Source organism: Manis javanica, chromosome 17 (genome assembly GCF_040802235.1).
Source record: "Manis javanica isolate MJ-LG chromosome 17, MJ_LKY, whole genome shotgun sequence".
Classification (NCBI taxonomy): Eukaryota; Metazoa; Chordata; class Mammalia; order Pholidota; family Manidae; genus Manis; species Manis javanica.
In genome coordinates, this window is record NC_133172.1 from 595,111 (window position 1) to 622,763 (window position 27,653).

A 27,653-nucleotide genomic window follows, 5' to 3' on the forward strand; every position below is an offset into this window, starting at 1 on the left:
GCCTCAGGCTAGCCAATCCTCGTACTGCTGTAAATCTAAGCTCTCCCTGCCTTCTTTAAAAACTCGCTGCCTGCCCTGCTGTGTGTGACTTCCCTGGCCTGTGATAGCCAGACCGAGGAACATCACCCGGGAATTTGCGTTCAAATAAACTACCTGGCCCTTTGTTGCTTCTCTTCGCCTGCTTATTTCGGCTAGAATTTATCTTACAATCTCTATGTGTAGAGATATGATTTTTGACTAGTTGCCATTTAAATGAGTTAAGTGCCAATCACTGTGGTAGAAAAATAGCCCTAACTGCGGAATTTTGGCAGTTTATTGAGAAAACCTGAATCCAGACATTTCAGGCATCCTGACAAAGTCAATAAAGAATGAAGACCAAAAGTCATTAAATGTAGGATATCTCCTCTTTATAGAACTAATGGAAACCCTATTTGTGTGTGCCCCAGTTGATTAAGACTGCCTGGAACTAGTAGGTACTCATTTAACATATATGCTACAGTAATGAATTTCCATAACAGAGAGCAGTTATTTATTTTACCATTCTCACCTTGTCTAAATATCCTCTTTTCCTCCCCCTCCAATTGATTATTATCTTCAGGAAATACAGAATCACAACTGTAGACAAATCTTTGAAGTGATCAAGAAAGGGGGACTGTTCTAAACAAAAAGTCCATTGGAGGAATCCAGGAGGCCCACCTGTTATGGCTGCTCATTGGCTGAGTTGTAACAGTCTCTTGTTGGCTGGGTTGTTGCTGGGGGGAGGCAGAAACTCTTCCCTCCTCCTCCTGGGTGGTAAAGTAGCCAAAATAGTATGAGTGGCACGTGACCTTTCCCCAGACACTCAAGCCCGGAAGCAGGCATCAAGACCAAGGGCTTACTCAGAACTACATTACCCAGAAGCCTATGCGCCACACGTTCCATGGAGGCCCAGAAGAGGGGCATTTCCGTGCATTCGGAAGGCTGCTGGGCGGGACTTCCGGCAGCTTCTTAGCAACGGACATTTTGTGGGTTGTTACGAGGATCTACGGCAGTCAGGGGTCCTGAATACTTGGTCAGGCTGCAGGTACAGGAATCGGGAAGGCACATTTCGAGGTGTCCCTACTGCACAGAGAGGAGTTGGCAGCTCGGCTGTGGGGACCCCCGCCGGTGACCCCGCGGTGGGGGCAGGACTTGGGTTGGTGGTGGCCGCACCCATGACCTAGACGCCCACTTCTGCCCTGCTCTGCTCACAAGCCCCGATGGCAGCGGCATTGCTGAGGGACCTGGCACAGGTAAACGCGCGACCTCCGGGTCCTCACTGCCACCTCCCAGTCCTGAAGCCTCAAGCGACGGGTGTCTGCTTACATCCATGTAGCCCCAGCCCCCGTGTGCAGGACTGTGAGGCGCTCGTGGGTGGGGGGCCTTCTGACGGCGTGTGTGATGGCGTCACGTGTGTGGGGGAGTGACAGGCAACGGGGCCGACTTGTGCAGATGCTTGGAGTTAACAACTGACCAGGGCATTTGGGAGATCTGGGGGTCTCAGTGTGATACAGAGCAGAGGGTGAAGTACTTAATTTTCTAGCCAGAACAAAGGGAGACGTTTTACTTAATAAGATTAAAGGTTTATTATCAAAGGATCTAATTCAGGAACAGCTATAGGTAAGAAATTTGTGGGACAGTGTATGGGGAAAGGGCACAAAGCTTCCGTACCCTTTCCAGGCTGGCTGCTCTTCCACATCTCCGTGTGTGCAGCAACCCGGAATGAGCCCCATCCTTTTGGGTTTTTATGGAAGCGTCATTAAGATAGGCAGGATTGATTACATCCTCGGCCATTGGCAGTAGAACTCACTTTCCAGACCTTCTACCCTACCCAGACGTCAGAATTTGGGACTGAAATTCCAACCCTGTAATAAATCACATGGTTGGTTCTTCTGGCAACCAAACTTTTTTCTTGTGTGGACCCAAAGTCACCTCCTTAACATAAACAAAAGACGCTTTATCACGCTCATCACTTGGGAAATACCAAGGGTTTTAGGCGCTACATGCCTGGAATGGGACAAAGACCAAATAAATATTGTAAATCACATTACAGTGCTGTATAGTGAATAAATATAGTATATTCACAGCGAATTCAGAAAACATTATCAACAGTTTTTAAATGTTCAGTGGTGTAAAACCAAGATGAATGTGTATCTTCTGAATGTTATATTCTTCGTATTATCTATATGCATATTCTTTGATTTATCACATTTTGAGAGGATAAACAAGTGAAAGTAATTTGTACGTTTGGATCCACAATTCTTTTCAGAGTTGTAGTTTAAATATTTTGTATACTTAAATAATAGGGAGAGATTGTCAGACTGTATTAAATGCATGCGCAAACTCCACTGTATATAATAAATGACCCTTAATTACAAAAATAGAGGTACACTAAAAGGAAAGGAGTTGTAATAAGACATGATTACTAACTATGAAATGTTTGGAGTGGTAATATTAATATAAGAAAAAGCCAACTTCAGAAAAAGTAGTATTACCAAAGATAACGCAGGGATATTTTATAATAAATAACTTAATCAAGAAGATATAAAAATACTAACAGTATTTGTGCCTAAGAATAGGCCTTCAAAATGCCTTCCTCAATAACTAATAGAATTGACAGAAAAACAGTAAGGATATAGAAGACATGACAACGTACCAGGTAAATTGATTCAGTGTGTATGAATAAAGCATTACGGCAGACTCCAGCAGAATACACGTTCATTTCAGGTATATGTGGAACATTCACCAAGATAAGCCAAATGCTGAACATAAAATAAATTTCAATAAGTTTTAAAATAGAAGTAGTACGGAATATATTCTCTAAATAAAAGAAAACTAAATTAGAAATTTAATAATATCTTAGAAAATCCACAGACATAAATTTTACAGAATGCTTTAATTATCAAAGAATAAAGTAAATAAGGGAATCTAATAGAAGACAAACTAGGAACATAATTTTATTAATAGGTGAGGGCAATTTAAATGTATTACTAAACAATAAAATATGTGGAAAACAAATAAATATATTTCTAATAAAATTGCAGAACTTTATTCCATAAAGCTCATGGCAACCAAAATTTAAAGTCAAGAAAGACTGATTGAGGGGTATCTCCAATGTCTAAAACTGCCAAGGGATCAACACATAGGCTATAACAAGGGGATACTATTAATTAGGACAAGAAATAAGACTTCAAATCTAAATGGCTGAAATAGGAGCAGTGAATGGGAGAGGTAATCCAGATGGCCACCAGGCATATGAAAAAATATACAAACACATTTAAATTTTAGAAATGCTTACCAGATTCAACTGTCTTAACAGAAAGGTTGTAAAGGATTTTAAGATACCTGAAAATTTTACTAGAACTAACCTGAATATAAGCATAAATAGCATTGAGACAATATTAGCAAATACAACTCAGAAATATGTATAATGAATTATACATCATGATCAAGAGACATTTATTCCAGAGATGCCAGACTGGTTTAATATTAGAAAGAATGTTACCCAACATATTAACAGGCCAAAGAAGAAAAATCAGGTCATATCAATTAATGCAGAAAAATCACTAGAATGAGTGAATGTAGCAAAGTGCTATGTGTAAGTTCTCTCTCTCTCCTTACATATATGTGTAAATACACGTGTGTATGTAGACAGGTACAGATGTAAAGGAAATGTAGTCTACATGTCAATAGTACTTAGGAAAACATAGAAAACAAAAATTGAATGAAATTTTACAAACCAGCTCCACAATAGCATCAAAATATGAAATATTTAGGAATGAATATAATGAAATACATGCAAGTTCTTTCATTATATTCATTCCCAAGTATTTTATTGAAATCTGTGAAGTTGTTTCAGTATTATTTAAAACTTCAAAGTTTTGTTGAAATCCGCAAAACACTGCTGTGGAGAGAAATCAAAGATGGCCTAAACAGAGTTTATTAACAGAATAATGAATGAAGTCCATAGAATTCAGTGGTTTTACTTTTCCTTCTTCCCAAGGTTCTGGTACCCCCCACCCTGGTCTCCAGTGCCCAGTGATGGTGTCCCGTTGGAGGCTCAGCCTGGTGAGCTTGAGTCATCTAAATTCAGGCTGAGCCTCCATTAACCACACAGGTGCATCTGGGGCCAGTTCACCTGAGCCAGTGTGGGAGTACAGGGAGGAGCAGGTTCTGGTTCCTGCAGGAGGTGAGCACCTGGAACCCTCCGAATTAAGGGTGCAAGTTCAGAGGGTGTGGAGTTACTTTTCTGTCCTCCAGTTTGAAGGGTGTGAAGCACTGTTGGGAGAATGACCTAAGGATGGCATGCAGTTCCCCAGGTAATAATCCCAGTGACTGTGTGCTGTGGATACTGGTATTTCCCCATTTCAGAAATGGGGAAACTGAGACTTGGAGAAGTGAGGTGTGCCCAATATCCGTAATCAGTAATGGGGTTGCTGGCTGCAAACCCAGGTATGCATCCTCTCAGTGCTCCAGCCCTGAAGCCAGACGCTACAACCACGGTGTAGAATCCATTGCCAATCTGAATCCAAACACCACCTAACTGGCTCTAATGCAAGTTCAAGTTTGTGAGTTTGAATGTAAGGTGCAGAAGAACTGTGCCACAGAATTTGAAATGGTATCAACCCTATGCTGTACTATCTCCTAAGGAAAAATAGAGATTGTAAATCTTGAATTATCTTGCCAGAAGAATCTATCCCTAGTGCAAGAGACTACCTGAAATTTATTTATAACATCATTCTATATGTGATTATTTTTTCTCAAAATAATTTTAAATAGCACAGATTGTACACATTGTAAAATTTTGAATCATTGCTGTTAAGACTACCTATAGGTCCGAGCTATGTGTATCTGAATTTTCACAGATACTACCCTTAAATTTGCTCTGCAGAATTCCTTTGTGTGGATATGCCATACTTTGTATACACATCACCAGGTGAAGAACAACTGAATCGTTTTTAGTTTTTGTCTGTTACGCTTAAAGCTACTATAAACTTGCACATACAAAAAAAAAAACCAATTCGCTCTGCAGATAGGCAGCCTTGACCACCTCCCCCCACGTGAGGACATGAGAACCCAGGTCCCTTGGGATGAAGTCTGTGTCCAGCACTGATCATGCATCTGGCACTGTTTTAAGTGCTTTGTACATAACCTCACTAAGACGTAGGTACTATTTTTTTCTACCATTTTAATGAATGGACATTTATGTTTGAGGAACATGTAAATGACTTCAAAGAGGCCTGTGAGGGAAGTTCTATCTTCAGTTTTCGTTTCACATAATGGAGGGTAAGACTGCTTTCCTAGAGTCCAAAATTCGGAGGGATGATGCTGCAATTAAAGTTCATGACCTTCCATAGTAGCCAGGGCCAGTGCAGGACCTGGGGCACCTGCTGGAGACCGAGGACACAATGAGGTGCAGAGAGGGGGCTTGGGAGTGACTGGCATGTTCAGCACACAGTGGGCACTCAGTAAATGATTATTTGCCTTCCACCCTCTGACCACCTAGGTTTCCCTTCTGCCACAGGCACAGTGTTGACTACAATACCCAGAAGGCTCTGCACCACGTGGTCGCACCCCTCGGCTAATGATGGCCCAGGATTATGTTTAGGAGACATGATCTGGGGTTCCCTGGGGGAATTGACTGCCAGGAGAGGAAGTGGGCCGCTGTGTACCAGGCTCAGCTTAAATGGCATGTGTCTGCCAGCCTGCTTGTTAGCCATGGAATGACGTGGCAGTCACAGGGTGGGTGGGGGGATAATCGGGAGAGAGCGAGGACCCCTGGTGCCACAGTGCCTGATGTCCTCTGTGCCTTTGGGACCTGGGGCAGTGGTGATCAAGGTGGTGTAGACAGGCCGAGTGGGGCACTCAGTCAAGAGGCTTCCTGGACCTTGCTGGCTGTGTCACTGCAGGGCTGTGTGGCCTCTGAGGATGTGTTTGTGTACTTCTCCCGGGAAGAGTGGAGGCTCCTGGATGAGGCTCAGAGGCTCCTGTACCAGGATGTGATGCTGGAGAACTTGGCGCTTTTAGCCTCACTGGGTAAGGCCCTCCCACCAACCCCATTCTCATTGTCCTTTTCCCCAGGGGCTGCTCCGTCCTTCCCGTGGCCAGACCATGGCCACCGCCTCCCCGCCGAGCTTCCTGGAGTGGGTAACGTGGGTGTCGGGCTTGACCTGTACGGTGTGTCCTTGCTCCTTACTGAGCCGCCCGGAAGCCACACAGCCAGGGGTTTGAAGACCACAAGATGTGGTTTTCCCAGTGATCCCATTAGTCTTGCTCATTTCCTGGGCTGGCATAATTGTCTGGAATTATGGCACCTCTGTGCCCGTGGCCCTGCTCCCTTCCTCTAGGGGGCGTTTTCTGGGGCTCAGTTAAATCAGGAGTGATAGGCACTCCCATAGTCACCGCTGTGGGGACCTCTGAGCTGTTCCCGCAAAACCTTTTGAGGTTCTTTTTGTGATGATTTTTTTTCACCTGTGCTCTGTCATAGGGTGGGTTGCTCTGGGCCAGTTCTGGCCGCTCACCTGTCCTGTGTCTCCCTTAGGAATTGCGTCCTCCAGGTCCCACTTAGTCATGCAGCTGGCGCAAGGGGAGGAGCCCTGGATGCCTGACCAAGTGGATCTGAGTCCAGCAGCAGCAGGAGAGGCTCAGAAGGGATCTGGGCCTGGTGAGTGGACACCAGGAAAGGTCATGATGTCCAGGTTGAGTTAAAATACCAGCATTATTGACTGTTCACACCAGTGTTTTGTTTCAAGACTGGTAGCCACACAACACTGCTGCTCAACCCTCCCCATTCTTGACATTGTGACTTACTTTCTGTCTGACTTCCAGCCCCTCGCCGTCTCCTGTGTCTCTCACATTTACCTTATACCCTTGTCTGCATTGTTCTGCAACATTGGCCAGCCCTCAATGCGTCATGAGATGTGCATGTATCCTTAAACAGACCTTGCAAACCAGCTGCTCACTTGTACTTGGACTTTCTTGGGCCTGCACACGCCCTTCAGCAGAGCCAGCATCCTACTGGAAGCCTTTTGCTGTACTCCATCCATCCGCATATCCTTGCCTTCAGGAGGCTGCCCCCATTCTGTGAGCTTCAGAGGCCCATTATTGCTTAGCAACCCTTTCTCCCCCCTTGTCCCTGCCTCTCTTGTCTTGGAAACAGTCCCATGGACTTACTCCTGGGTGGGCCATACACACATCACGATGGGGTTGCCCCTCCACTGAAGTCAGCCTGCCTCTCATTGGCACATCTCTGCTTTCAGGCTGTTGGTGTGGAGTGGACAGTAAAGATACATCCTCCGAGCAGACTGTTTCCTCAGAAGGAGTGTCGCAGGTCAGGACTCCTGTGGCAGGCATGAACACCCACCCACATGACATGTCTGGCCCAGTATTGAAAGACAGGTCACTCCTGACCGATTACCAGAGGGGAGAAGCCAGGCATCAGCCACTCACCTGCGGGGCGTGTGGGAAGCAGTTCTGGCCCAGTGATAACTGTCCTCAGCACCAGGAGCAGCGGAGTGCAGAGAGGCCCTTCAGGAAGGACGAGGGCAGGGACTCCCTGAAAAGCTGCAGAACCTACGTGCCAGAGATCTGCACATACGGTGCAGGTGGAGTGGGCTTCCCAGCCACCTCTGGCCTTCCTCAGCACCAGGTTCCCCCTATTAAGATGAAACCCCACAAGAGTACTGAGCTCCTGGGAGTCCTTCACACTGGACAGAGGCGTCACAAGTGCAGTGAGTGTGGGAAGGTGTTCACCCGCAGAGACACACTTACTCAGCACCAGAGAGTCCACACTGGAGAAAGACCTTATGAGTGCAGCACATGTGGCAAGTTCTTTAGGCAAAGCTGTGACCTTTTTAAACATGAGACAATACACACTGGCGAAAGGCCTTACAAGTGCAGCGATTGTGGGAAATTCTTTAGACAAGTCTCTGGCCTTATTGAACACAGGAGAGTTCACACGGGTGAAAGGCTCTATCAGTGCGGTAACTGTGGAAAATTCTTTAGTAGTAAGTCTAACCTCGTTAGACACCAGGAAGTCCACACAGGAGCAAGGCCTTATATGTGCAGTGAATGTGGGAAGGAGTTCACCCGCAAACACACACTTGTTCTGCACCAGAGAACTCACACTGGAGAAAAGCCTTATGAGTGCAGCGAATGTGGGAAAGCCTTCAGCCAAAGCTCCCACCTTAATGTCCATTGGAGAATTCACAGCAATGATTATGAGTGCAGCAAATGTGGGAAAGCATTTAGCTGCATCTCCAAACTCATTCAGCACCAGAAAGTCCACTCTGGAGAAAACCCTTACGAGTGCAGCAAATGTGGGAAAGCCTTTACTCAAAGGCCAAACCTTGTTCGGCACTGGAAGATTCATACTGGAGTACGGCCTTATGTGTGCAGCGAATGTGGGAAAGAGTTTAACCGCAAACACACACTTATTCTCCATCAGAAGATTCACACTGGCAAAAAATCTTAAGGCTACAGCAAATTTGGAAAGTCCTTTAGCCGACACTCCCTACTTATGGCATGGTGGAGAATTCCTAGCAGTATTATGAGTGCCCAGATATAAGAAAGCCTTTACCCAAAGACCAAATCTTACTCAGCACCGGGAAGTCTGCACTGGGCAGAGGTCTTAGCAGTACAAGGGATGTGCTGTCCCGTTGTGCAGCCTAACAGCACTCGCCGAGGTGATGCTCTGCGAGCAGGCACTATGAGGGAGCCATCACGGAGGAGTAGAACCCCATACCCGTGAGCACCCACCCCTGGGAGATTCCCTATGAGTACACAGACGTGAGGTCCTTCCAGGAGCCGTCTCGCACATCCTAGACCACGTGCTTCTGCCGTTGGCGGAATCCATCCCACTGCTACCATCCGGCAAAGTCTCACAGTCTGTGGCAGTCGTTCCAGCACACATGGCGGGCCGAACTCTGCTGTTGGTTCAGTCCCTGGCAGTGGCCTATGGGTGTCCCCGTGTCCTCCCTTTTGAGTGGTTTGTGCATGGAAAGAATCAGCGCACAAGGTGGGTTCTCAAGCTTGCCCAGGTTTGCCTTCGTGGACTCTGGTCTCATGTGACACTTGCAGTGGATGTATAGTCTCCACTATACCCAGCCCTTGAACTGCGTGCCTCACTGCTCATGTTTGTGCAATAATAAAGTTCTTATTCTCTGAGCTGCTTTTAATCTTGAAGGTTCTGATCATGAGGAGTGTTTTGAGGGCACAGTTGTGTTCTACCAGCCTGAAAGGATAAACGTATTTTGTGGGAATGCCCAGATATTTATGTCACAGAGAGGACAGTATGATGGCAGAGAGTGGTCCTCACTCTGGTTTTGGCTGAATTTGCATCATTACCTGAGGCCTAGGCAACATCGTAGAGCTTTGTGAAATGTTTCCTGTGACCTAGATGCTAGTTTTATTTGTGGGTCCATAAATAACTGAGGAAGGGCAGGTGTCACAACCTCCAGTGCCTCTGGGAGTGGTGTGAGCCTGCCGCCTTCTTCCATGGAATGTTCCACATTCCCAAGCACTGTTAAGAGGAAGCTGGCCTCTGTTCAGTAGGCGGATGTCACTGGCTGGAAGGCCTTCAGGAGCTAAACGGGAAATGAATTGATACAGAAGCACTATGTGTGATTGATATGGAGTTGGGGAGATGACAGACTAGAGGGAGGTGCCCCCTGAAAGGTAGCTGCCTAGATATCCTCACCCTGCTGTGGCACAGGATCAGAGGGCAAAGAAATCTATGGATTCAGAGTTACGTCTCTCCTATGGCAAAGGTCACCTGAAGGATGAAGATGCTGGATTTGTGGATTCCCTTAGACTCGGGATGGTCCAGGTCAAGGCTGTTGCTGTACAGGCAGGAAAACAGGGTCAGAGAAGGGAGAGCCAGGATTGCAGGGGTATGTCTTTCATGATTTATCCAGTGTTCTTGGTGATTCATGCAGAAATGGTTTTCACTGGGCATCAATTTTTGCTGCCACTGAGGCAGGGCCACATCTCCCAAGGCGTGAAGAGAGAGATGGTGCAGTAAACAGTAGCGTTGACTAGGACTTAATTTGTCCTTTTCCTGTTTTCTTAAGGTGAACTTAATTTGAAGTGTTATTGTGAAGATTAAGTGAACTTGATCTTAAGGTGTTATTAATTTGAAAAGTACCCTCTAATATAGTCATTTATTATTTAAGTTTCCCTATAATCTATATTACCAATATCTCACAAACATTGATATATTGTACATTGGTTTCAAATTGGGCTGAAAAAATTCTAGGTTTTTCTCAGGGACTTCTGGATAAATGGCTTTTACACATTATTAAGATCAGGACATTGGGATTTATTATGTGTTGTTTAAAATTCAAAAATCCCATGATAACACCTAGGGCCATTTTGGTTTCCAGTTAACATAATGGTTAGTGGTCTGGCTTGATGGTTACCGGAAGGGCATAAAAATCCCTGCTGGTGATTCCCAGTAAAGAAAACTAATTAGCCCACCGTACATCAGGCATCTTAACTCTTAGGTAGGTCAGCAATGGCCAGAAGTAGGGTAAAAGAGGTGTGGTCTCTGGAGAATCTGTGGCCAGAAATTAACTCTTTTTATTGATGCACTTATGTACCAGGCAATACTTTATTCAATGATAAATATGCACAATGTATATGTATATCAAAACATTAAGTTGTAAAGCTTAAATACATATAATTTTGTCAATAAAGCCAGAAAAAAAAAGAGAAATACAAAATGTTTTGAATAGCTGAAGGAGAGCATGGATTATACTTAAGAACAAGGCTTTTAATATAATGAACATTATATTGAACATTATAATAAACATTTTTCATTTCACATGTGATCTTGAAAACTATTATTGTAAGTCATACTTTTCTATACCAATGTTGTGAAAATGAATCCTAAAGTAAAAGAAAAAATGTTTTAAATTAAATGATTTTGCATAATGAAAAAACATTCCTGCTAGTATCTTCTTACTTAGACTCTCTTGAAACCAGGATTTATCACTCAAGTCAGATACTCAGATATTTGTGGCTTAATCAGGAAGTGAATCAGATCAATGTGTGAATAAGCACTGGGGAGACTGCCTGGGTGTCTGTCTGACCCCTAATGTGGTCCTGCATTTTCTTCCTCTTGTCACATCCTTTCTTTTAAGGAAACCTCATATGAATATGATCTGTGGAGTCTTGCAAGTATTTCAAATCACAGTACTCAGGAAAGTTGCAGTTGGTGATGAGGGTGAAATATATGGTATGACCCCTGATTCTAATTCAAGTAATAACTAATGGGTTTTGCAGAAAGAAAGATGGCAGAGGCTGGTAAGTAGGGAGTTTTGTTAGCAGGCCATCCCTGAGTTGAATTTGCACAAGTGTTACACTCAAACAGGAAGGAAAACATGAGTGAATGTGGGGTGTGTCAGTCCATGCTAAATAGATCGCAAATGAAATGCAAAGTGAGGGGATGTCAGCCAAGAATATGGTTCGTGGCTGCTCCCCTGTTCCAAGAATAAAGGCATGAGAGAAGTAGCTGGAGGCTATTAGAGCTGAATCACAGCCTGAGATCCAGTGCGATACCTTGACTTCCATCTCAGTCCCTTTGAGCTGGTTGACGATTGATGTCATGGTGAAAGGGGAGACAGTATGACATGAGGCAAGATGTGGATCTGCATGTTCAGTTGTCTCGAGTGGGGCTTAATGCTGGGAGAAAAGGTAAGGATTATTCAGAAGAAAGATAATAATATAAATAAAAGAGGTGGAAGCAACGTGAGAACTGAATCTGGTAAAAATGTCCAGGTAGTTAATTAAAAGTGACATTAAAAAGGATAAAATGGATGGAGTACTTGCTAAAATTTTGATGGAACACTGAAATAGGTAATCTGTTCAAAGAACTGAGACAAATTCAATTCACCCTAGTCTTAATTCATTTTTTTTAAGTGTTAAGATTGTAAACAAAGACATCTGTAATCTTTTCAGAACCTGCTGTGATTATAGCAGGGAAATGCAGAGGATCATGATTCTGAGTGATGGGCACGCCAGGGTCTCATGGCCCCTGCTGGGACCTCAAGTCCACTTTCACTGGTGTTGGTCAAATGGCCATGGGGCAGTAGAAAGTTTGCACTTGCTGGACCCTGATGATTAATATATTGTTAAAACTTAAATATTTAGTGAGAACTGAGAAAGCAATATAATTAGTGATACTATAGTGATACTATAGAAGACTTGCCGGCAATATAGCAGGGTTTATAAAAGAATTTATGGACAGGAATTATATAATTATATATATAATTATATATGGTGTTGCCTCAACTGTAATGCATTAGTGGAATGGATATGATGTCATGTAAACATTCTTAGTCCTCTCTTTTTTTTTTGTATCATTAATGTACAATTACATGAACAACATTATGGTTACTAGACTCCCCTCATTATCAACTCCCCACCACATACCCCATTGCAGTCACTGTCCATCAGCATAGTAAGATGCTAGAGAATCACTATGTATCTTGTGTTGTACAGCCCGCCCTGTGCCCACCCCCCTGTGTTATGTGTGCTAATCATAATGCCCCTTTTTCCCCCTTATCCATCCCTTCCCACCCACCCTCCCCAGTCCCTTTCCCTTTGGTAACTGTTAGTCCATTCTTGGATTCTGTGAGTCTGCTGCTGTTTTGTTCCTTCAGTTTTTCCATTGTTCTTATGCTCCACAAATGAGTGAAATCATTTGGTACTTGTCTTTCTCCACCTGGCTTACTTCACTGAGCATAATACCCTTCTAGCTCCACCCATGTGGTTGCAAATGGTAGGATTTGTTTCCTTCTTTTGCTGAATAATAAATTTTCCATTGTGTATATGGACCACATTTTCTTTATCCATTCATCTACTGATGGACACTTAGGTTGCTTCCATATCTTGGCTATTGTAAATAGTGCTGCAGTAAACATAGGGGTCATATGTCTTTTTCAAACTGGGCTGCTGTATTCTTTGGGTAGACTCCTAGGAGTGGAATTCCTGGGTCAAATGGTATTTCTATTTTGAGTTTTTTGAGGAACCTCCATACTGCTTTCCACAATGGTTGAACTAATTTACATTCCCATCAGCAGTGTAGGAGGGTTCCCCTTTCTCCACATCATTGCCAACATTTGTTGTTGTTTGTCTTTTGGATGGTGGCGATCCTAACTGGTGTGAGGTGATATCTCATTGTGGTTTTAATTTGCATTTCTCTGATGACTAGCGATGTGGAGCATCTTTTCATGTGCCTGTTGGCCATCTGAATTTCTACTTTAGAGAAGTGTCTGTTCAGATCCTCTGTCCATTTTTTAATCGGGTTATTTGCTTTTTGATTGTTGAGGTGCGTGAGCTCTTTATACATTTTGGATGTCAACCCCTTACCCGATATGTCACTAATATATTCTTCCATACTGAGAGATGGAAATTCTTGCACCTGTGTCCTGCCCAGATCCTTGGGAACATGCACTTGGGAACAAAAACGGCTGATTTTTATAAAGCCCAAATGCTCTCCTGTTCTGACACTGTAGTCTCTCCGACTCAGCCCTTCACTACCATTTAACAGAAAGCGTTCTATTAAATCTTTCTGTCACCCACCTGGACTCCTGTGTTTCCTTGGCTTTCTTGACCTAACATACTCCAGATGAATATTAAGAGACCAGAGTGGTGGTGGCTGTGGGGGTAGGAGATGTGGTTGGGTTCTGGGTCCATTTTTTAAGAACGGTGAAAAGATTTTTGGTTATTGTAGGTGACGGATAAAAAGGAGGAAGCAGGGAGAACCCCACCATTTTGGTGCTCCCAGCTGAAGAGAGAGATGTTCCATGAACCGGGATGGCTACTTTGGTGATAGGTTGATTTTTGTTGGGAATATCAGTTTTGTTTGGCCCTGTGAAAAGTCCGAGAAGTTTCAGCAAAGAGTGAGTGGAGACCGCAAGTGGGCAGCTAGACACACAAGTCTGGAAATCTGGGGAGCAGTTCAGGATGGAAACACCCAAAAGTGGTGGTCAGGTGTGGACTGGGCTGGAGCTACAGAATGCATTTAGGAGGGGCTCTTCAGGCCGTGGTGGTCATGCCCTCAGCAGGTCAGGAAGAAGCAGGGGGCAGCAGACTGGATCTCTCACTCAGCACATGGTTGAGGATGGTGGGCGCAGACAGATGAGGGAGACTCAGCATGAGGGAGTAAGTGTGTGGTGGGACCGTCTGCTGTATGGCCAAGGCTTCCATGGGAAGCATGGCCAGGAGACAAGGAAGAGGCAGAGCTGTCATGGAGGCAAGACTTGGGGGCTGGGTGGCCGCCCATTCGCTGCTGAAGGGAATTACCCTTCTCATGGGGGTGTCGGTGGGTCTGGGGTACTCCACTCTGGCTGGTGGCGAGAATCAGGATGAAGGTTGTCATCTGTGGCGGTACGCCCGGAATGAGGACCAGTGGCAGGCTTGGCAGGGAGTGGGGGGCTGTGGCGGCTCGTGGACAGCAAGTACAGCATTGAAGTGGAAGAGGGTAATGGTGCCGCAGACTCATAGGGGGTTCTGGGTGGTTGATCTTAAAGAAAGGATCAGAGGCAGGCAGGGAGCCCTTCGGAGCAGCGTTTAGGGCTTTCCCTGGCTGTGGGGTCCATCAGAGGCCTAGGAGGCTGCTGGGTTGTGTCTGCTGAAAGGGCAAGCTCCCAGATCCTATTTCAGCCAGTCGGAGTTGAGTCTCTCTCCAGTCAGCAAGAAGTGCACCCACCACCCCTAGACCCTGCAAACTGACCAAAGCCACGACTCGTCACCCCCCAACTACCCCCAGGCCCAGCAATCAGTCAGAGCCATGGCCATCACCCCCCCCAAACCGCCCTGGAAACCCATAAAACCTTTGTTCTGGAGAAAACGCGCTCTCTTTCTCTGGCACCCGGCCGCTGTGTTGGCATGGGGTTGAGATTGAGCCCGGGCGGGAGACTGAGCCCGGGCGTGAGATTGAGCCCGGGCGTGAGGCTGAGCCTGGGCTAGCTCGAATAAAGGCTCTTTGCTTTTGCATCTGTGTTGGCTCCTTGGTGGTCTCCTTGGGATTCGTGACTTTGGGCACAACATTTGGGGGCTCGTCCGGGATCCCAGAGACCCTCAGGACTCCCGACCCGGAGGGCCCTGTGCCGGCTGGTGAGTGCACTCAGTTATCTGTCTTTGTCTGTCTGTGTCTCACTGTTTTTGTTCGCGAACAAGCCTGTATAAGCCTGTAGGAGCTCCAATCTGTATCAGGGTCGGCATTGACTTAGGAGGACGCGCTGGCAGGTTGTCGACCGGGGGTCTTGGGAGACGTCCCTTGCCCCCGTCTGGAGGATGAAGTCCTCATCTGTGAGGAAAGTCGGCTGCCGCTGCAGTCCGACAGGCCCTCAACTTACTTTCAGTTTTGCTTCCGCGGTCACGGCAGATTCTTCTCTGTAGGCGCCTGTTTGTTGTTTGTCGTGTTTGTCTTAGTCTTGTCAACAGAGGAAATGGGACAGACTCAGATGACCCCTTCTCTCTCATGACAGACCATTTTTCTCAGACATTAGGGAGAGAGCTCACATTTTGAGCACGGACATCAGGAAGGGAAAATTTTGTGTTTTCTGCACCTCCGAGTGGCCGTCCTTTGACGTTGGCTGGCTGCCGGAGGGAACATTTAATCCAATCACTTTTACAACCTCAGTGTGGAAGTCCAAAAGGGTCGGTGGCAGACTTTTTGTTCTAGCGAGTAGCCAGTTTTTAATGTTGGATGGCTGCCAGAGGAACCTTATCATTATGTCTCAGTCTGTATGTTTGTGTGTCTGTGTAAATGAAAATATCTTTCTACCTGAAGGGTCCGCACCAGTAAGATGGCAAACTTCCAGCTTCTCTTTGGGGTCCTCGGTTCCCGCCGGCGCCACCTGAAGCCCAATCACCTCTCGCCCCCCTCCCAATCCCAGCACCTAGCCAACAGCCACCAGCCCCATAGAAGTAACACCACAATCACCCCATGCCCCTTCCTATATAACCCAGCACCTTTCCCTAATAAAGCGGAATTCTCCGGTGAATTGCTGCTGTGTGTCGCTCCTTTCCTTTCAGTGGTGCCGAAACCTGGGAGATGGGACACCCCAACTGGGCCCCGTCTTCCCCCCGACACCAGCAGCAGCTTGCCCTCGTCCTCTTTTTCCGGCGCTGGCTCATCACAATCACCACTCCTCTCTGGCCTTTAGGTAAGTTTTCCCCCAGAGTGGGCCACTCTCCCCCGAGCTATCGCAGTGCCATTGACCGTGATCGTCTGGCAAGGCCCTGACGCTCGGGGACGAGGAGGGAACTCTCCCCGCCTCAGGCCTTCACGGCTGCGGCGGACCCTCAGGCCCCTCCTCCGATAGTCATAAACGCACTCACCGTCCCTTCCATCAGTACCGAAACTTTTTAAGCAAAATTTCCCCGGAGTGGGCCACTCTCCCCCGAGCTATCGCAGTGCCATTGACCGTGATCGTCCGGCAAGGCCCTGACACAGGACGAGGAGGGAACTCTCCCCGCCTCAAGCCTTCACGGCTGCGGCGGACCCTCAGGCCCCTCCTCTGACAGTCATAAATCCCCACCTCAGGCCTTCACGGCTGTGGCAGACCCTCAGGCCCCCCTCCAACAGCCATAAATGAGGTGACTCCTTTGCGGATGAGAACGCTCCCCTTTTTCCCCCCTCCTCCTTCCATTCTGTCTGCCAAAATCCGTTCTGTCTGAAAATTCCTAGTACTAGGTACCTCGTGACTCCGGCAAACTGCCTTCTTAGGGAAGTCTGGGTGACGACCCACACTTCCTAAGAAATTCCGACTCATATACGAGTTTCTGCAGACCACCAAGGATCATCGGGGACGCCCTTTGTCTCCTTGCGGTCTGCTTCCAGTCCGAGGATCTCCATTCGTCTTCCCCTGTTTGTCTCCTTCTCTGTCCTTTAGCCATGGGAGCCTCCTCATCCCTCCCTGAAAGTTCACCTCTTGAATGCCTGCTCAAGCATCTGGCTACCCTCTCCCTGCCGCCTGATATAAAACCAAAACTTCCCCGTAAATATTGCTCCCAAGATTGGCCGACATACCCCCTAGACAATAACAACCAATGGCCCGCAGGGGGAACTCTTGATCCTAACAGCACTTGTGATCTTTTTAACTACTGCCAGGGCCTGAAAAAATGGAAGGAGATTCCCTATATGGAAGCTTTCGCCTCCTAGCTCAAAATCCCAGCCTCTGCACCACCTGCTCCCCGCCCCAAGTTCTCCTAGCCTGCAAGCCGTCTCCCTCCCCTCCCCACACTCCCAGTCCCTCTTCGATTACCTTTGACCCGGCCGAGCCTCCGCCATACAGGCTTCCCCCTTCGGCCCCTCCCCCTCCTACAACCCCTCCACCCTCCACCGCCGCTGCCTCTTTCCCCGTGGTGGAAGCCTCCCGTCCTCTCCCTTCCCATTCTTCTCCTACAACAGCCCCTCCCCCTTCCTCTGCCGCCGCTGCCTCTTTCCCCGCAGAAGCCTCCTGTCCTCTCCCTTCCTTCTCCTACCCTCCCTCCACCACCATCTCCTCCCCCACCTCACCCCCTCCTCCTCTGTCCCCCTCACCTCCCCCCCTCCCGCAGATCGAGCCTGAGCCTTTCAGCCCCCCTCTAAGTTCCAGGAGCCTCCTCTGTCTTTGCCCCCTCAGACTCGGTCCCGAGGGCCTCCCAAAATCATCATGGCTTTTCCCCCATCACCTGTTTCCCCCACCCAGAGTGAGCCAGAACCCTTCAGTCCCCCTCAGACCCGGTCCCGAGGGCCTCCCAAAATTATCGCCGCCCTCCGGGAAGTAGCAGGATCTGAAGGCATCGTGCGCGTTCACGTCCCTTTCTCCTTAGGAGATTTAGCCCAACTAGAGAAACGTCTAGGTTCCTTTTCCACTGATCCCACGACATACATCAGGGAGTTTCAATGGACCCTCCAGTCTTACAGCCTCACGCATCATGACATTTTCATGCTCCTGGCCAATACTCTCCTCCCTGAAGAGCGTAGACGAGTTTGGGACTTCGCCCAAATGCACGCTACCGAAACCCACAGGACTGACCCCACCTGTCTCCCTGGCCCCACTGCTGTCCCCGAACAAGACCCACACTGGAATTATAACACCGCTGTAGGTCTCCGCTCTCGAGATATTTTTGCCTCCTGCTTAATAGCAGGTCTGAAAAAGGCAGCTCGTAAAGTAGTCAATTTTCAAAAGCTCCAAGACATAATTCAAAAGAGGGACGAAACTCCCTCTGAGTTCTTAGACAGACTCACTCAAGCCCTATTACAGTATACCAGCCTGGACCCAGAAACACCTGGAGGAAGACATGTCCTTATGACATACTTCCTAGCTCAAAGCTACCCCGACATTAAAGCTAAACTCAAAAAGTTAGAACAGGGCCCCGCTACCCCACAGACTGAGATCCTAACAGTGGCCTTTAAAGTCTTCCATAACCAGGAGGAGGAGAAAGAACACCGTAAACAAAAGGCTGATCAGGCCAATTTCCAGATGTTGGCCCAGCTGATAAAACCACAACCTGGGCGCCCCTCTACAAACAAGCCCCCCCCCAGGAGCTTGTTTCAAGTGTGGAAAAGAGGGACATTGGTCAAGGGCATGTCCCTCCCCCAGATCTCCTACCACCCCATGCCCCAGATGCCACAAAAAGGGTCACTGGGGGTCTGATTGCCCAACCACCCGAAGGGGAGGCTGGACAAACAACCCCCATCCTAAGCCCGCCGTAGTGGGGCTGGCAGAATAAGATTGACAGGGCCCGGCGGCTTCTCGCCCGACCATTTCCATCACCAAACAGGAGCCCAGGGTTACTTTAACAGTAGACGGTCGCCCCATCTCCTTCCTCCTAGATACAGGAGCCACCTTCTCAGTCTTGCGAGAATACCGGGGCCCTACCACACCAGCCATTACTCCTATAGTCGGGGTAGGAGGTAAACAGATTTCCCATTAAAAACACCCCCCTTTTATGCACAATCCTAGACAATCCCATACCTTTCTCCCACTCCTTCCTGGTTATGCTCCAGTGTCCCATCCCTTTACTAGGACGGGACATCCTTTCTCTCCTCCATGTTTCCATAACTATATCCACTCCCACAGCCCCCAGTACTCCCTTTCTGATGGCCCTCATAGCCGACGACCCCCCTCTACCCAATGAAAGCTCCGGTTCTGCCCTCATACACCCTGTAAATAACAAAGTTTGGGACATTACAAGCCCCTCCGTGGCCCTATGTCCCCCTGCCTCTATCAAATTACGTGACCCCTCTCAGTATATCTGTCAGGCCCAATACCTCCTAACCACTTCAGCCCTCATAGGCCTCCAACCCATCATTCAAGATCTCTTAAACAAAAATTACCTCAGACCCACTCACTCCCCATTTAATACCCCAATATTAGCTTTTAAAAAAACCAATGGATCTTTCCGCCTTATCCAAGACCTTTGCCTTATCAACATGGCCATTGTCCCTATCCATCCCTTAGTTCCAAATCCATACACCCTTTTATCACAGATCCCTGCCTCAGCATCTCACTTCTCAGTCCTAGATCTCAAGGATGCATTTTTTTCTATCCCTCTAGACCCCTCCTCCCAAGATTTTTTCGCCTTCACCTGGAGGACCCATGCACCAGACATTCTGAACAACTTACTTGGACAGTTTTGCCACAAGGCCTCCGAGATAGTCCCCATATTTTTGGACAAGTCCTAGCTCAAGACCTCAAACAGTTTCATCATAATCACTCCTAGTCCACTTTATTACAATACGTAGATGATCTACTCTGCAGTCCCTCGTGGGAACAGTCTCAACTTGACACTGCGTCTCTACTTAACCTTCTAGCTTCCAGAGGTTACCGGGTATCCCCCGTCAAAGCTCAAATCTCTTCCCTTTCTGTCACTTACCTCAGATTCCTTCTGTCTCAACAAAGAAAGTCCATTACCTTAGACAGAAAACGACTCCTCTCTGACCTGCCCGTTCCCAAAACCAAGACAGAAATCCTTTCCTTTCTGGGCCTGGCTGGGTAACTTAGAGCGTGGATCCCTAACTTCTCCCTGTTGGCAAGACCCCTATACGACCTCAGCAAGGGCCCCCCTGAAGAACCATTATCCTCCTCACCCCGACACTCCTTCATTAAGCTCTGTCAAGCCCTTGTAGAAGCTCCAGCTCTCCATCTCCCTGATTTGTCACAACCCTTCTCATTATACATTCGTGAGAGGTCCAGTCAAGCTCTAGGAGTCCTAGGCCAATATTATGGCCCATCCTTTGCCCCAGTAGCTTATCTCTCCAAGCAATTAGACCCCACAGTTCGGGGATGGGCCCCCTGCCTACGGGCATTAGCCGCTGGACAGCTCTTGCAGAAAGAAGCTCATAAACTAACATTCGGGGCGCCCCTTACCATTCTGTCCCCACATCACCTAAAAGATCTCTTAACCTACAAAAGTTTACAGACTCTCCCTCCCTCCAGACTCCTGACCTTACTGTCCTCTTTCCCCCAAAATCCAGACATTTCTTTCCTCCCCTGCCCGCCCCTGAATCCGGCCACTCTTCTTCCTCTGCCCTACTCTCCTCACACTCCCTCGCATGATTGCCTGGAAGCCCTTAACAACTTCCTTCGGTGCCACTCCACGACCTCCGAAGGAGCCCTCTCACACTCCGACCTCATCTGGTTTACTGATGGGTCCTCCTTTAAACATGAGGGCACCCACTACGCAGGATACGCAGTAGTGTCCCTCGAAGATGTCATTGAGGCACGAGCCCTACCCCCTGGTACAACCAATCAGCAGGCTGAACTCATTGCAGCCACCAGAGTTTGCACTCTGGCCCGGGACACGTCTCTCACACTGTACACTGACTCCAAGTACGTATTCCACATTCTCTTGTCCCACACGGCAGTATGGAAAGAACGAGGCCTCCTCACCACAAAAGGAAATTCCATAACTAATTCAGCCTTAATTACTAAACTGTCGCGCGCCCCGTCCTCGCCGGCAAGAACAGCACGCAACAACAGCAGGATTCTTCTGCAGAAAGCTTTATTCTTCAGCTCTTTGTGAAACAAATGAGTTGGGCAGGACCCAGAGGGGAAGGAGAGGCTTGCTTATATAGTTCTCATGCTCTGACCTGGTTGGTGCGGCTCCATATGCCTTATTAGCATAACCATTTGGTGGGTCTCATTGGTCCTTATGCCAAGGCGCAATTAGCATGTAGTTTAGTGGTATGGGATGATTTGTCATTAGGAAGTTCGGGGCCTTCCGGCTGCCCTGCATTGGGTGCTATTTTCTGAGCGCGGCTGCCAACATCTCCCCCTTTTTTGTCTAACAGAAGCTCAAGGTGGAACTTGCCAGCAGAGGCGGAGACAGAGGCCTGACCTCCATCATACTTCCTGATGCCCCCTTTTTGGAGAGGGGTTCTGGGCATCTACCCCTATGCAGTCAGGCATGCCTCTCAGAGGGGTCCAAGACCTCTTGCAGTGCTTTGCCTCGCATCCTCTGGCTGGCGTTGGGACCGCTTGGTACAAAGGGTTTGGACCCTTTTTCTCAACCCTCTTGCACCATGAGCTTCTTAAAGAAAGCTGTGATTAAGCATTGAGGTACTCGGGCCTGGTGCAGTGCCACATGGGCTCAGGGTGCAAGAGCTACCTCAAGCTAAAGCTGAGCTTCCTTCTTAAGCATGTTGAGCCACACTTGGGGAGAGGCGCCAACGTCTATCGCCATTAGGGCTTGAGCAAGGATCACCTTGTCCTGCTTATGTTGGTTGCGGAGTCTGCATAACAACCAGAGTAAGAGCATGAGACCTCCAAGCAGGAACACGCCCATCCCAGCCATGCCCGCCCACTCCTTGACGTGGGAGAGAGCTCTGAGGAACCAGGAAGAGAGTCCTTCCGCTACGGAGATATCTAGACGGGTGGAGTTGATGTGGATAATTTCTCGCCGCAGCTCTTCTAGTGTCCCATCGAAGTCTTGGGACCAGTTTCCTGAAAGATACTGGGACAGGTCTCGTGACAGATTAGTGAAAGCATTTAATACTTCTGTTAGTGATCCTGGCTTGTTTGTGGCTCTGTAATATGGCTGCGGCTAGGCCCGCGTTGGTGAGTGGTCCTCCTATTTCTCTACAGGCTTTCAACAAAGCGTGTATCCCTTTCTGTTTCCAGGGTGTTATCGCCTGTCTGCATTCCTTGGTACATTGTTCAAACACTAATTGCTCTACTAGGGGCATTGCTTGTTCCTGATCTCCAAATATTCTGCCTGCGGCCTCCATCATACGAGCGACAAAGTCAGAAAATGGCTCGCTCAGCCCCTGAATAATTTTTGTCAAATTGCCTGATACTTCTCCTTTGTTGGTGAGGGCTTTCCATGCCTTGGCGGCGCACGTGTTTATTTGTGCGTATACCTGTAAGGGGAAGACGGTCTGGTTGGCTACCCACTGTCCTTGGCCCGTCAGCATATCATATGACCACGCAGGCTGTCCTTCGGCCGCGTTTGCGCGTGCCTGGGTCATACTGATATCATGCCACAATGCCTTCCATTCTATGTATTGCCCCATACTAGAAAGGCATGCCTTAGTTACATATTGCCAGTCTGCGGGTGTCATGGCTGTCTCTGTTAATCTCTCAACTTGTGCTATGGTATAGTTGGCACTGACCCCATACGCTCGGACGGATTCCGCTAAGTCTTTAACTTGTTTATGGCTCAGGGGCTGGTGAGAGCGTACACCGTTATCCTCAAATACAGGAAACATTTGTCTAATTGCCTGAAGAGTATCTGGGTGGCAAAAGGAGAGTGCGCCACTCACGTAAGGTGGCGGGGCAACGGGCGTCGGGGGACACCCTGCTTTCATTTTTTCCTTGGTCCGCTTTTCAACTTTGCTGGTTCCCTTACTTCTACACTCTGCGGTTTTATTTTCTTCCCCTTCCTCTGCGGACGTTAATTCCTCCTCAGATTCCCTATTGGAGAGTTGGAGGTCCCTCAACTCTTTCCAGGGGTATTTACTATTTTCTCCGAGGCGATCATCACTCGCTTCTCGGGGCTCTTTCGCTTTTGCCCTAGGCGGGCTTTCTCCCTCACTCTGGGGTTTCTTTACTTTCGTTTTTGTGGCCTTTTTTCGGCCGCGCGCGCTCTCTGTTTCCCGTTCCGTTTCTGACATGCTCTCTTGGATATCTGTCAATGCTCTCTGACCTTCTTTTATTACCTTTTCACATCTCTCATCTTGCAGACAAGCTCTAATCAGTTTCCAGAGGGGCCTGGTGCCTCCCCTCAGGCTACCCTCCTCCTCCTCTCTATCAAGATCTTTCCCCAGTTTGTCCCAGCTCGGGATTGAGAGGGACCCTGAACAAATGAACCAGGGGGCCACACGGTCTATCTCCTTCACAAAAGATCCTAAGACTTTGCTGGAGACCTTCAAGTTTCGCTCTTTGAGAGCTGTCTGCAGTGCCGTGACTAATGATGGTGCATTCCCCATGGTGCCTCCTTATTTACAGAGAACCATCAACCATCATCCTAAAAAGCAGGGGCCTCTCGGAACTTACCCCTCCGGGCTTTCTTCTGACCTGCAGTTCTGAATCCTCTCCAGATGTCTGAAGGGTCCTCCCTGTGCCGGTGATGTTCTGGTTCCCGGGTTTCGGCACCACTTGTCGCGCGCCCCGTCCTCGCGGGCAAGAACAGCACGCAACAACAGCAGGATTCTTCTGCAGAAAGCTTTATTCTTCAGCTCTTTGTGAAACAAATGAGTTGGGCAGGACCCAGAGGGGAAGGAGAGGCTTGCTTATATAGTTCTCATGCTCTGACCTGGTTGGTGCGGCTCCATATGCCTTATTAGCATAACCATTTGGTGGGTCTCATTGGTCCTTATGCCAAGGTGCAATTAGCATGTAGTTTAGTGGTGTGGGATGATTTGTCATTAGGAAGTTCGGGGCCTTCCGGCTGCCCTGCATTGGGCGCTATTTTCTGAGCGCGGCTGCCAACACTAAACTTCTAGAGGCTTCACGACTCCCACACCAACTAGGCATAGTCCACTGCAAATCACATCAAAAGGATGACTCCCCCATTGCAAGGGGTAACAACAAAGCCGACAGAGTAGCCCGGTCGGTTGCCCTATCAGAAAATGCACCAGACAACAATCCGTCTGCCCTTGCGGTTTTAGCCTTATCACAAGACGCCCTCTGCTCCCAGGACAAAGAGTCTCTCTTCCGGCTCTTACATGATCTGTTCCATCCCAGCCCCCAATCCTTGATCCATTTTTTACAATCTTTTTTCCTCTCTCTCCTGAAGACAAAACCCTACTTAACCAAATCACCTGCAAGTGCACCATCTGCCACCGCACTAACCCTAATACCCCCCTCAAGGCCCGACCCTTCCCGGCTCATCAAGCAAGGGGTAATGTCCCCGCCGCAGATTGGCAAATAGACTTCACTAACATGCCCCCTGTACGGCGCACCAGATACCTACTCGTGTTAGTAGATACATTTTCAGGATGGGTCGAAGCTTTCCCCACCACTAACAAACGAGCGTCCGCGGTTGCCTCTATCCTCCTCATCCAGATCTTTCCTAGGTTTGGGATGCCCACTTCCCTCCAATCAGATAACGGCCCTGAGTTCACTGCCCAAATTATCCAGAACCTCTCCAAGTCGCTCTTGCTCCCCTGGCATTAACATTGTCCTTATCGACCACAAGCTTCGGGAAAAGTAGAAAGAGCCAGTAGGACTCTAAAAGACATCCTGACCAAACTATCTCTAGAACTACACCTTGACTGGGTTCGCTTACTTCCCTTAGCTCTACTCCGCATTCGGGCCCTCCCAAAGAAACCTTCCTTCTTGTCACCCTTTGAGATCATGTACAGCCGCCCGATTCTACCCCCGGGGCTCCCTTCCCACAAAGGACCAATTCCTCCCAATATGGCCCTTCCGCTACTCTCTCTCCTCCGCACTGAATTGTGGAGATATCAGGATTGGCTCCTTCCTGATCCATCCGCCTCCCAAAATCCTCCTGTCTTACAGCCCAGCCAACTAGTGTTTTATAAGCCACCAGAGGATCGGCCCTCTCTCACCCCGAAATGGGAAGGTCCACACCCAGTTATTCTCTGCACCCCCTCGGCTGCCAAGCTCTCACTGCCTGATAACTCTGTCACCCCTTGGATTCATATCTCCAGGTTGAAACCAAATACCCAAGACCCACCTTCTCTGGACACCCAAGACCCATCAGTCACAATCCAGAGTCCTTCGGATACAGCCCAAGATGCTGTCTACTCTACCACGCCTCATCCCTCTGATCCCTTGAAGCTCCGCATCTCCCGTGCACCCCCTTTGACATCCATACCCGAATCATGACTTTTTCCTCCTTTACTGCTCTCTCGCTTTTTTTCCTCATTCCTATTGTCTTCCCCGCCACCCCACCCTCCTTTGTATGGCGATTCAAAGTCAGGCAGACTTACACACAGCATCAAACAAAAGTTACTGCCCTCATTGCCACATCAGACTGCCCTCTGAAAGGCTGCTCTGGGCCTTTATACCTCCACTTTCCTCCCTCCACCGAAGTGTTCACTAACAGCTACCTTTATTCTCCCTACCTCTGCTTCCTCTATGACCAAAAACAAGCCTATTTCAGGCGATGGCCAGACACCTACGGGGGATGCCCCTACTGGTCTTGCACCATTCACTACATGGGTGACTTCCAGTACCCACAGTATTACTCTTCCAACCGTTTCATGAAATATCCCAATGGCTCATTCTCCTTATCAATCCCAGATCCCTGGGACTCTCGATGGGCCACTGGGGTCAAAGCCTCAGTTTACTACGCGGGGTCCTCGACCCCCCACGGTACCCTTCATATCTCTCGAGAGTATGTTCCCTCTCGCTCCCAGATCTCTCAAGTTGCATCCGATATCGGACATTCCGAAAAAGTCATTATCCAAACTCTTGACGGCGCCTCTTCATCTTATTCCTCCTACTCTTGGTTACAGCTCATTCAGGACACCACCGTCTTTCTCAACCACACCCTCAACACCGCCAATTGTTTCTTGTGCGCATCACTACAGCGCCCACTGCTGGCCGCCGTGCCCCTTAATATTTCCAACTACTCCTTCCATGCAGAAGGACAACCCCTCCGCCTCCTGGCAGACATACCCCTGTGGGAACCAGAATACGCAGATAATCTCACCATCCACCACTGTGTAGGCCCAACTCCACCCCCCTCCAGCGCACTTCACTGCCTCTCTATCTACACCCCTACCTCCGGCTCTAAGACTTTTACGCAACCGGGACACTTCTTTTGGTGTAATGGCAGTCTTTTCAACTCACTGCCTCCCAACTCCAGCACACCCTGCATTCTCATCACCCTAATCCCACAGCTTACACTTTACAGCATGGCAGAATTTCTTGAGCTCCAACCTCCCTTGCCCTCGCGCACAAAAAGAGCTGCTTTCCTTCCCATCATGGTCAGTAGCTCTTTGATCACCTCAGCCATTGGGGCAGGGTTTTCGGGAGAAGCCTTGGGTCACTCTCTATGGGCAGTTAGAGATCTCAACGCCAAACTTGAGGGGTCCCTGACATCCACTGCCGATTCCCTAGCCTCTCTCCAAAGACAGGTCACTTCGCTAGCTAAAGTCACCCTTCAAAACCGGCGGGCCCTAGATCTGCTTACAGCCGAGAAGGGCGGCACCTGCGTCTTCCTTCGAGAAGAGTGCTGCTATTACATCAACGAATCCGGCATTGTAGAAACTGACATCACCAAACTCACCAACCTTGCCTCCAGCCTCCACTCTGCTTCCAATTCCAACCCATTCTCTTCAATACTAACAAACCCCCTCCTCACCTGGCTCTGGCCCATTGCAGGCCCCATAATAATCATTCTTCTCGCCTGTCTCTTCTTACCCTGTATAATAAAGTTCATCAAATCCCAAGTCAGAAAAATCTCTAATCAAGCTTTCAACCAGCTTTTACTCAGGAACTACCAGCTTCTGGCCACAGAAGATCCCTCACCCTCAGGTGACCTCCTCACCACACGCTGAGATGGACCCCTCTCTCCACTGGAAACTGTTCCTGGAAACAATGGCCGCAGATGCCTGGCTCCTGACACCCGTATCCTCCTGGCACCACTGGAATCAACAGGTCCTCGACCTATGGTTACAGGGAACCTTCATTGATTTCCAACCTGAAGAAGTCCACATCTACTCATCCTTACTGTGGGGAGTCCTATCAACCCTTTCCTCCCAGTCCTCAAGCCCTCACTCCCTTCTCCGCCCCTGTTCAGCAGGAAGCAGTCAGAGAGAAAGCAACGTCCACAACCCCATAGAGGAGAAAGGGGGGAATGAAGGGCCACCACCAGTAAGATGCAAACTTCCGGCTTCTCTTTGGGGTCCTTGGTTCCCGCTGTCGCCACCTGAAGCCCAATCACCTCTCGCCCCCCTCCCAATCCCAGCACCTAGCCAACAGCCACCAGCCCCGTAGAAGTGACACCTCAATCAATTCATGCCCCTTCCTATATAACCCAGCACCTTTCCCTAATAAAGCGGAACTCTCCGGTGAATTGCTGCTGTGTGTTGCTCCTTTCCTTTCACCCTTGCCATTATTGATTGCCCAAATTGCAAATCACCTCATCACGTCTGAAGGAGGAAAGACAGAACATAGGCCTGGGCCTTTTAGCATGCTAAAGTGAATCTTACACATGATTAG

General features: G+C 48.4%; 1 protein-coding gene across 2 annotated transcripts; it reads left to right on the forward strand.

The window, feature by feature from the left end:
* The first annotated feature begins 951 nt into the window (after positions 1-951).
* ZNF671 (zinc finger protein 671) lies at positions 952-27,055 on the forward strand. Of its 2 annotated transcripts, XM_073225334.1 has the most exons (6): positions 952-1,271; positions 5,928-6,054; positions 6,560-6,682; positions 7,278-7,348; positions 16,063-16,193; positions 25,133-27,055. In XM_073225334.1, exons 1-6 carry the CDS (start codon positions 1,239-1,241, stop codon positions 25,308-25,310), a joined length of 663 nt encoding a protein of 220 aa, XP_073081435.1. In that variant the 5' UTR covers positions 952-1,238; the 3' UTR covers positions 25,311-27,055. The 2 variants fall into 2 exon arrangements, with proteins under 2 accessions (XP_073081435.1, XP_017519066.3); XM_017663577.3 differs by lacking the exons at positions 16,063-16,193; positions 25,133-27,055 and having other exon boundaries at positions 954-1,271; positions 7,278-10,847.
* Positions 27,056-27,653: the final 598 nt, after the last annotated feature.